The sequence below is a fragment of the Acromyrmex echinatior genome, chromosome 4, assembly GCF_024713525.1.
Source record: "Acromyrmex echinatior isolate Ae372 chromosome 4, ASM2471352v2, whole genome shotgun sequence".
Taxonomy (NCBI): Eukaryota; Metazoa; Arthropoda; class Insecta; order Hymenoptera; family Formicidae; genus Acromyrmex; species Acromyrmex echinatior.
Window position 1 is genome coordinate 12,308,240 of NC_141855.1, and position 11,970 is coordinate 12,320,209.

The 11,970-nt window shown below is 27.9% G+C and overlaps 1 protein-coding gene across 2 annotated transcripts; it reads right to left on the reverse strand.

The window, feature by feature from the left end:
* Positions 1–130: 130 nt before the first annotated feature.
* On the reverse strand, positions 131–2,680 carry LOC105146484 (U3 small nucleolar ribonucleoprotein IMP3). Of its 2 annotated transcripts, none has more exons than XM_087405352.1 (4): positions 2,403–2,680; positions 525–839; positions 374–464; positions 131–277 (listed from the first exon to the last, which is right to left on the reverse strand). In XM_087405352.1, exons 1-4 carry the CDS (start codon positions 2,537–2,539, stop codon positions 254–256), a joined length of 567 nt encoding a protein of 188 aa, XP_087261478.1. In that variant the 5' UTR covers positions 2,540–2,680; the 3' UTR covers positions 131–253. The 2 variants fall into 2 exon arrangements, with proteins under 2 accessions (XP_087261478.1, XP_011055081.1); XM_011056779.2 differs by having other exon boundaries at positions 374–446; positions 2,403–2,670.
* Between the last annotated feature and the right edge of the window lie 9,290 nt (positions 2,681–11,970).

Below are 11,970 nucleotides of genomic sequence, written 5' to 3' on the forward strand. Positions count from 1 at the left end.
AAAAAACTTTATTTATTACTACTATAAAAAAAAGACCTTTTTTACGAACAATGATAGTATTATTGTGGAGTTTATATTAAAAACAATATTCAAGATATGTTTTATATATAAAGAAAAAATAAGAGGTAGATTACTCTCTTCATTAACAGTTTTTTTTTATATACATTGACAGTTTTTTTTATATACATTGTTGCATATCAATTGTCTTTTTTGTAAAAAACAAGAAAATTCAGTTGACACTATATCAGTTCATTCACACTATATCAAAATCATCCCTCTGTAAAACAAAAATATATATATGTATTACATATAATTACGAAAATATAATTTAACTGCAATAATGTATAATCAGAGATGCTAAAAGAATTCTCACCTCGTTATTGTATTCCAATACATGTTTCTTAATAGCAGATGTGTCTACCCATGTTACAAAATCTTCTAAATTTCTGTAGTAAAACATACAACTGATATCGTTTTATTTATTTCTTCAACATTTGTGCAGTGAACAAGACAAAATATGTTACCTTGTTACCAAAAATGCTGGGTCTTTTACAACTTCTACTCCGACTCGGACATGACCCTGTTCTATCAATTTTGTCGCCATGGGTATTGTCTGACTCATCTTGTTGCGTACCATAATGACCGGGAGTCTTCGTCTGCAGAAGCAACTGGCGGTTACTTTCTGTGTCTGTGACAAGTCCCATTTGGTGGAAATCAAGCCTATCATATATAGCTTCTCCAACAATACAGCACTTTGCTCAATACGAAAGGGATGGTCAGGCTCGATTTCCTTAATCTTCTTACCTAACTCTCGTATATTTCGTGATAATTTGTTATATCTGCAATCCATTGATAATTATCCTTTATAAAGATAAATAGCTTCAACACTCTTCGCACTTATCTTAAAAATCTTGCTTTAAAAAGTGAAAATAAAAATAAGAGCATGAAGTGTTAAAGTTTATTATTTTTATATTTATTTCATATTATATAGTCCTAATAAATCATTTATTATTGTTTATATATACTGCCTAAAAAATGTGTATATTCCTACATGTTTAATTATTACAAAGAATATTACCAAGGCCTCTGTGGTCTAAAAGCTTAGGACGTTCACATGGAATTTAGAGATTCAGGTTCAACTCTCAGCCGAGATAATATTTTTTGTAATAAATTTATTTGCAAATTTTCAGTACATTAAGGTCTTCTTAAAATTATGCCAATTAAGTATAAAATTATTAAATTGCTCATAAATTAATTTGTGATACTACTATAGTAGTTCAATTGCATTTCTAAATTCAAAAAAGCAATTCAATATGCAACTTGAGAGACTACAAATGTATTTTATATAAATTCACAAATGAATTAAATGAAATGATATTATTTTAAAATATTCAAGATCTAGCTTCGACCAGTATAAAGGTGTGATATTAGAACGCTTTCAAGCTGTGATTCTGAAATTTGACCAAATTCCATTGCTGTAAACGAGATAACTACATTTTTGCACTTCTTTGAGATATCTTCGTTTTATAAGGTTGTCAAAATCCGCTTGCATTTCCGCAATATTCCGCGAATATTTTGACGATACATGCAAACCACACAAATAGCAAAAGTTATTACGATTCGAGAACTGCATCTCTTTTTTAATTTGTACTTTGCTTCACCAACTTATTTTGCTTTTGTTTTGGAACGCGGTCTGATAAATTCTAAAACACAGTGAGAAATATTCAAAATATATACGTATATGATTATGGTCTGATTCACGTTCACAATGCTCAAAAATCATTTTATTCTTGTTGTTTGTCAAATGTTAAATAAAGACAAACGATGCTCATCAGCGTGAATCGGACCACGATTTATAAAGCATGAAAATGTGATTGCGGCGCATGTCGCATTGTAGTATTTCGCGAGTGGCAGATTTCCTAACCTCGTATAGTCGTCAAATTTAACAATTAATATCTCGGTCCACAGGGCAGAGAAACAAATTCACTACTTTATAAACAACTTCACTACTTAAAAAATAAATTCACTATTTTATAAATAAATTCATTAATTTAAAAAGACAAATTTACTACTTTAAAAACACAAATTGTTTTCATATATTATTTTTGTGTTTCGAAAGCAGTAAATTTGTTTTTAAAGTAGTGAATTTGTGTTTTAGAGCAGAGAATCTGTTTTAAAGTAGCCAATTTGTGACCGCAGTACTTCGGCTGTGACAGATCTTCTAACCTCAATAGTCGTTAATTTTAACGCTTAATATCTCGATTCGCGAAGCAGACCCAACATTTTTCTTACAAATTCTTTCGTTTCATGCAAAAACGCGTCAAATGAACCTAATTTCATCAAAATCGGAGATAAAGGAAGCATTCTAAATAATTACCTATTAATTTAATCATTTCACTTACACCGTATAATCTGATCTTCTTTGAATACAATAACGTTTCAAGATTTTAACCTCATGGAGATTGTTGTCAACTTGCCAAGACAAGAAATCTACTTTCTTCAGCAATTTCTGCTCGTGATACTTCAATTTTCGCACCATCGTAATCGCCAATAGATTGAGAGTGACTATTATCAACACCGATCACAGTACAAGCATGGTAGAAATGAGTATAAGTACCATAAGTATAAGTACATACTTATACATTACTGTGACGCCGATTAACTAAAGCCCATTCTACAATGTAGTAAAGCTGGAAACACAATGAAAAGCACAGGCAATAGGAACAGGGAATAAAAGATTTCAACCTATCAGAAAGCGATCCATTCTATTGGGTCATCTAAAAAGTATCCGCGGTACTTTGTCACTAGATATATGACCATCAACACACATCTAGTGACCCAATATTATTCATGGTTTCTGATAAGTTGAAATCTCTTATTCCTTATTCCTATTACTTGTGCTTGTTATTGTGTTTCCAGCTTAAGACTGTCGTAATATTGGGTCATCTAAAAAGTATCCGCGGTTTTTTGTCACTAGATAGTGTGTGGTGTTGATGGTCAACACCACGTGGTCTACAATGGCAGTAGCAGTAGTTGATGAGATTGTAAGAATAACGAATTGACCAATCACAGAATGTGAGAAGAATAATCAACTATGATTGGTCGTTTCTCAATTTACTCTTTAATCAACTACTGTTACTGCCCATTGACTGCGTTCAGCGGAACCATTAACTTCAATGATTAACAGCTCGTTATTCCTTGTGTCAGATCCGAAAAAATATAAATTGATACAGCAACAATCGGTGCTACTTATGCAACCCAGCCACACAAATTTTGGATTGACAAGTAGTAGTAATATAATTTCATCCCCAACGGTATAAACATAGTTATATTTATATGTTAGAAAAATTAATTAATACTTATAAATAATATTAATAAATTCTTATCGAACAATTATTTATTAATAATATGAATTTCTTTTTATACATATAGAAATTCAATTTCAATAATCTTGTATTTAACGTATATGTGCAAACAGTAATGCAGCCCAATAATTCTAGAAAAATTAAAAAAATAAAATAAAATAATATTAATGCATTAAAATATAATATAATATAATATAAAAATATAATATAATATAACTTTTATATTTATTAAAAACGCATTTATTTTATATAAAAACGCTTTTCAAATAATCAAGGTAATACAAAATACCCGAAACGAAACGAGATACATGTCCGATCCGTTCGAGTGATCTCACGGATTAGGTTAGGTGACATGCTTGTCTTAAATCCGTTCGTGTCACTGAACATTGGAGCATATGAATGCAATTGCTCCAACCGCCACCTTACCTGTGATCCAAGTGCTCTCTGGGTTAATTTGGAGCATGCGACGCGAACGAACCTAAAGTAACTTATTACCTTTAAAAAGTAACTTTCTATTTCCTGATTCTAGTACGGCACATTCCTACTAGATAGTAGCACAGCAATGTAATTTGTTCACTTTGCTATCTGCTCGCTGTTTTATCGACATACATTTTAGTAAAATTCCTGCTTGTGAACTGTATGTATTTCTATGTGGCGAATAAAAACCTTTTCGACAAATTGTGAAGAAATAATCAATTGATTTTGTTCCCTTATGACTAATTATGCTTTACTTGCTATTTGTATTTAAATTATTCAAAGCTGTCAGACCATTCGCCACCCTCTCCTGCCCCATTTAAATCGATTAAAGCATTATATGAATAATACGGCTGATAGAAATAGCTCAGAAATTGATCGAGTTTCAGCAAATTTTTGAGGAGAGTTTTGAAAATAGGTCGCAGATCGCTTGACTCCAAAATATTCTTCGATCGAAAAGAAAGAAAGAGAATAGCTGCAGGAAATACTTACCTTTAGCCCAGAAAAATTAATTTTTTTGCATTTTAAAGGCAAAATTGCCATAAAAGATTTGTTTGCAGAAAGTTGTTCGAAATGACCTATTATACAATGTACTAAAAGTCTTGACCGCTAGCAGACTTGAAAAACTTTTGACAGACTTTTCAGCTTCAAAAAACTGATCGATATAATATAGTTTTTCAAAAATATCTCAGAAAATATTCATTTTCTCAAAATAAAGGTCATTCAAAAAGAAAAAGTTGATAAAATTATGAACAATTCCTTTTTTTTTTAAGATTATATAATTAATACTTTCCGTGATAGAATTTTTTTAAATATAATTTTTTGGTCATTTTGACAATTCTAACTTTTTTCGTATAAAATATCTCAGATTTGGCTACTTTTACATACAAAATAGTTCTTATGAAGATTTTATTAAATTCCCTACAAAATCGATTTTTATTCATCCTCGTACGACCAATAACTTCTGAGAAGGGTTTACTTGCGTAATTATTCTAAAAAGATATTGTGTTTTTGTTTATTTGTACATTACTCGCGTCTGTCAATGTATTTTAATGATATAAACAAATAAATGCAAATAGTAAATTATAAATTATATTATAGATATAATAACCAAGCTTATTCAAAATTTTTTAATAAAAATTTATTTCGGTTAAAATATCTCATAAACTAAAACCTAATGATAATAAAAAATCTAATGATAATTTTATTGTATATTCGAAGTATATGAGCTCTCGATTGCGACTAGTTCGATTAAAATCTTAAAAACATCTGTATTAAATCGAAATTTTTGTATAACAATTACTTTTTTCCTCTTTTATAGATTTGAAAATTTTTTTCCATGATTAAAGTATATACATTAATACGTGTCTGTGAAATAGAGTTTATGCCGAGAATGACAACAAATTTCGAAATTGAAATCTTAAAAAAAATTTTTACTGTTTACGGCACAAACTGACAGACACATATTAATGCGTATACTTTAATCTTGGAAAAGAATTGAATCTATAAAAAAAAAAAGTAATTGTTATACAAAAATTACGATTTAATGGGTAATACAGATGGCTTTAAGATCCCTTTAACCATTCTAAAAAGATCATTTGCATTATATTTTCTAAGTTTTAGACTCACACGTATATACTCAAGTAAAGCCAGTTGTCATGCAAGGAACTTTCACAATGCTTACATATAATATTACTAAAAAATCATGCAATGTAAATGATTATTAACGTACGCACACAGTTTAATATGGAGTTAGGGAAAAAGTCTTTTTACAAGTTATCTTTGTTTTTTTTTACCGAGAAATCACAGAAGTTCTACATCGATAAAATAATGGCTCTACGCGAAAAATAGCGAAAGCTCATTGATCAAAACGGCACATGTTTGATTTAATAAAAGTTTGTAAATTATTTAAAAAATATATGTTCCAATTATACTATACGTAAACTTTTTCCCAATATTTAAAAATATAAGGGTAAGTCGAATAAGGCCTACATAATTTATTGATTTATTTTTTTAATTCTATTCATGAGGATATATTGAAATAAACAAGTAAACATATCTTTCCGTGACTCGTCGAATTTAATGAAATATTTGATATATTTCTAGAGCAGACGAAAATAATAGATACGTATTTTTTTATATCAACAATAATATAGGTTTAAGAATATAAACTATCCTTATAGTAATAAGCACGAGTACTTCCCATACAGCACAGAAAATTTTCAGAAATATTTCAGAAATATTTCAACCGAAAAATGAAACATTTTATAAAAATTACGAAATATAGTCAACATTTCTGACAAGGAACATTTGTTTGTACAAGTTAATGAAAATCCTTGATATCAGTAAAAGTTGACAGCATAAAATGTAAATTGAGGAAAATGGCGGGAGCGTAGAGGTCGTAGTATTTCCGAGAAATTTAATGTATGATAAAAGTTCTAGAACGGTTAATATCTCAAAAAATATTGATTTATCTAAAAAATGTTTGAAATGAAAGTAATAGTGTTAAAAAAGTTATCAGATGATGATATTATTTGTGATATTATTAATTTGACCTTGGAAAATGCTTTCAAGGTTAACACAAAAATCTTAAACGAAACTCTCTATTTTTCATAGCATATCTTTATAGCAAAACACTGGTAACAAACTTTTTTTTCATAAGAACTTTTCGAGTTATGGCATTTAAAAATTACCGTCGGCGTTACACAAGATGTTTCGATTGACGGCTAAAACATCTTGAATGTTGTTCAGAATCATGTCCTGGATAACATTTGTCAAGATCAAGACCATTGGAGGTTGTTCCTCTTATTTTCATTTTCGCATTAAAAATTCATTTTTACATAAAAATGAAAAAAAAATAAGAGATACAATCTCTTCAATGATCTTTAATCTTGATATATGTTATTACTTGTAAGTGAGAATCAAATCCCTATTTCGTTCATTTCCGGATTACCAACGATACTGAGAAGACTACAGGCGAGGAATTCATAAATGCCAGCAACAATATTAGCGAATTAATAGATTATGAAAATAAGAATCATGTCATAAATGACATTATTTGACCCTGAAAATCTTATAAGCACAACAGAGTAATGAAACCAATTTTGAAAGTTGTACATTTTTCCGATCTCTTTTTACTTATTGTAAAATATTTTGTACTACGACTTTTTCGACTTTTTTTCCCAAATATTCTTATTTTTCAATCTTTGAATACTCATTTAAAAAAAAAATTAATTAAAATCGATGCATGACAACCCGAGATACAAACAAAAGAAAATGTCGGATTAGAAATATCCATTGTGTATGCACAGGGATTCTTTTGGATTGTGTACTGAGAATTAATGTTCACATTTTCATGATGAAGATATGAAGATCAAAAAAGGCATATACATATATCACACTACTTAACCTTTGCGGCAACAGCCAGTCACTATCAGAATTAGTAGTCTGAATAAGATCGTACGTGTCAACCGTTGTATCTCCAAAACTATTGGTTCTAAAAATATGAACCAAACGTCAAATTCAAGGGAATATTATTTATTAAGAGGTCGTTATCATATCATTTTTCTAAATATACTGTTTTTACACAAGTTATGGACCATAATTTTCAATCAAAAAATTGTCACAGAAAACTCTTTCTTTAAACAACTGTATCATGTACAAAAATTGGACGGAGAGAGAAGAAAAAAATGCATTTTATAAGAAATTTTATAAGCTTCAATTTGTGGTATATTTTACGTAAATCTTTTAAAAACTGAGATATTTATTAAAAAATTATGGAAAACATGTTTTTTTAGAAAATATTTAAAAAAAGCATTTTGTCTCGAAGTTGTTTTCTCAAAAATAAATGTTTTGGAGAATGATACGTAACTAGAATCATATATATAATACATGTAAATTTTGAGAAAAATGCGAATATTATTTTTTCCAATTCGATTATATATATACCTGTAATGATAAATGAACTCATATTTTAACGTAAACAGAGGATCCCATAATATCCTTGAAAAATCATATCTATTATTAGTCGTATGAGGTATGACTAAAATAAAGCATTTTCAAGCTAATTCCATAAGCTTAAGATTGTTTATATATATTTAACTATTTATATATTTTATGTTTATTTACATACGATAAGTTACAAACAAGTTATCCGTTAAAATGTATTATAATTTGAGAAAATTTATTTATATCTCGGCAACTATTTATCGCACGAGGTTCAATAAAAAATGATTCTGTAAGGAATTCAGTAATCTTCAGTTTTTATAAGATGTTTTTTGTACGTAAACCAGATCCGAGATGTTTACGAAAAAAGTGTGAAAAATCTTTTCATTCTCGAAATGATAAAAAAATACAACATTCTAAAAAAATTCTATCACGGAAAGTACTAATTATACGACCTTAAAAAAAAAACGATATTGTTCGTAATTTTATCAGCTTTCTCTTTGATCTTTATTTTGATAAAATGAATACTTTCTGAGATATTTTAAAAAAACCGCATTTTTTTTTTACAGTTGTTTGAAACTGGCAAGTTTTCCAAATCCGTTAGCAGTTAGAACTTTTAGTATGTTGTATAATTCGTTATTTCAAATAACTTCCCGCAAATAAATCTTTTATGGCAATTTTTCCTCCGAAAAATCTAATTTTCTGGTTTACTTTTCAATCCACAGCATAATACGACGATTATGTACTGCGTCATCATGTGTCACAGTCGAATAGAGTGAATACATACATCTCTTACGATCACACTTCACATTTCTGGCGAAAATAATAAAGATCGAAGTGGAAATCAAATATAAAGGAAGAGTGGCAGAAACGAAATTCCTAGGAAACGAAAATTTAAACATGACAACCTAAAAAGAAACGTTTTAAGAAAAATGCGCATTTTCATTTACGTTCCAATTTTCATTTCCTAAGAGGCGCATTCAGATTTTTATTCAATAAGTGCTCCCAAATCTATTCTGTAACTTTTAACAACAGTTCGATATCGTTATATTGTCATTGCGCAGCTTTTTTACCACATAAAATACCTGCGCAACGACATCCCGAGCTAGTAAAATTGTAGTTAAAAAGTTACAGAATTGGCATACAGGTATTACCATGTTATCCTTATTCAACATTCAATTAATAACAAGAATATAATGATACCTGGATGGTACTTGAGTAGGAGTCTGAACACAATCTATACATACATATAGTTTGTATACACTTGAGCTACTCTTCACTTTTACTTAAATTCATAACAATTTTAAATTACATTTAATATAAGTTATTTTTTATCATTTCTATAGATCGCTGTTGTTCCTACTCATTATGTCACTGATTTAACTAAAATAATAAAGTTAAACAATTTAATTCAAGAAACTTTACTAAAATTTAGTTTATTATTTATTAAGTGCACAGGTTAATGTTAGCGTTGTTTACTTTAAAAAACCTATAATAATAGGTTGATTGGTTTTTTTTGATACATATGGAAAATAAAAATAATAAAATGTTATTTAACTCAAGAATTGGGATTGTTATTTGCTCCTTTCATATATTTAATGGTGTATATGTTCGTTCAATCTTTATTTTCGCTAGAGACTTTATCCGAGAAACATTCTTGGAAAGTCCTTATATCCAAGCAGGATTGGATAGTAACTTATTAAAACGTTAAAAATTAAAAAAAAATTAAAAAGTTAATAATTTTTAATTTAACTTAGTTAATTTTAAATACATTAATTTTTAACTTAATTTTTAACTTAGTTTTAAACTTTAATTTATTAACCTTTTTTAAATTAAAAATTTTTCTATCTCTTTTAATGCTAATTTTTTTTTCTATAAAATCTTAAACATTAAAGAAGAATCGGAGAAGAAAATTAATTTAGAAAAAGTTCAATAAGTTTTTATGAACTCTAGAAACTCGACATATAATAAAAGTCACACCATACGATAGTCAGTTTTTATTAGCTCGCTAGATTTTGTCAATTCCTGCTTATATTTCAATCACACTAATTTTAGGTGTCATAAATATTACATTTCAGCAATATAAATATGAAATGAGGCATAGATGAAGAATTGTAAAACAGTGTTGTACATTTACTTATTTTCTAAACTTTGACGTATATTTTTTGTAACAATCTAATCGATAGTTGTAAACATGCATGAGCAGTCGTTTCAGAAGTTAAAGAAAGTTAGATAAAGATTAAAGAAAGAGAGATAATGCAAATATATACTCTTTTTTCTTGCAAGATTTTAACAAAAATGTCTTATGGTATGACTCTTATTATATATAAGTAACTTGATGTGAATAAAAAAATTAAATTTATCTAATAATTTATATTGTATTATTTAAAGTAATCTCATTTAAGAAAAAATTAGAACATTCTGATTTCAAAAATAATTTTTTTCCACAAATTAACTTTTTTTTAAACTTAAGTTAATTCAATCTTAATTTTTATTAAGTTAATTTTTTATTCCTTCAATTTTTAACTTAATTTTTTATTTCTTCAATTTTTAATTTAATTTTATTAATTTTATAAGCCATTAACTTGAACTTAATTTAATTTTAAAAAACATTAATTTATCCAACCTTGTATCCAAGGAATATATTAAGTCAAGAGAAAGTCAAAATGACTTTATTTTGACGTAATGAAAGTTAAAATCATGATTTTTGATTACGAAATTTGATTGTTCATTGATGTTAAAAATCAAAATAAAATCATTTTGATTTTTCTTGACTTTTATATGTTTCTTGGGTAAAACATTCCCAAGCAGAACAAGTTATTATGTATATATTATCAAAATGATGTCAAAATGACTTTAAAATGTTCATCATCATCATCATTAAAAGTCATTTTTCAATCATTTCCGATTTATTTTAATGTCATTTTGACGTTGTCGTGACTTGTTGTTCTACTTAGGTCAGATGTAGATATAAGGATGTTCTCAAAGTATCTTTAAGACGTTCTTTTGATGTACTGTATGGGAAATCTTGCAGCGATGCGAAGGATCGATTCTCGATCGGCGAATGAAGAGGCCGGGGCATTTCTAATTAAAATGCCAATTGGAAGAGAAGTGTGAGCGAAAACCGTACCGAAAAGTTTCATCTTGAAAGCTTTGCTTTTGCGGAAAGTACGCCTCAGAAGCATATCGCGCGACCTCAAATCGTGAAGCACTTTGAGAATGAGAGATTTACATATTCGTTTTATACATTCACAGCGGAGATGCATTCTTTCGTAAATCTCTGTCTCTTTATTCCCGATATCATTAATCGAAAATTTTTAGGCAAAAGAGAGAAGGTCTATGCGATTCACCGAGGAATTTAACAAATAAAGGACTTGACCCGATTAAGATTCACCTAATTTATTTTATTTTTTTTTTAATTCTATTTATGAGGATATTGAAATAAACTAAGTGAGAATCAAATCTTCATTTCATTCATTCCCAAGAATAAAATATATTTTTTATATAGAATATGTGTAAATGAATGAAACAAAATTTTGTTAAACTCTGACATTGAGCCTTATTTCATGCATATGAATATAATAAAGCCCAAATAAAAAATAAATAACAAAGAAAGTAAACATTATCTTTCTAAATCAGTTTTAAAATGATTATTAATTATTAGAAGAGGAAATTCCTTAGGACTTACTTTACTTTCAAATATTACAATTATCTTTAATTTTGTTTGTAATTAACTCTTTAATCTTTAGAACTCTTTAATTCTAATAATTTGAATGCAATTTTGGCTTCTTAAAAGATAGCAGCATTGAAAGTCTTTATTTTCTGGCGCAAACTCCACACATAATAAACAAATAATAATAGCTATAATAATAATCATATAAGTGGGCCTTATTTAATAAGTACATTAAAAAAATGTTGTTTAAAAAAAATATTTATACTTATTTTAAAAATTGATTTATTAGTTATTTTTTCACAGTTAGGAAATTGAATATATTATAATGAATTATAATAAATTATGAAACATTGTACTGATACATTTTGCAGCGGATTATTATAAGAATAGCTCATACTAGCCTCACAAGTTTTGTCGTATTAAATAGGTGTATTGTTACCGATTTTTAAATCCTTTTTGTCTACTTCTTATGACACATCTTTTAAGCATATACTTTTATATGTATATATATAT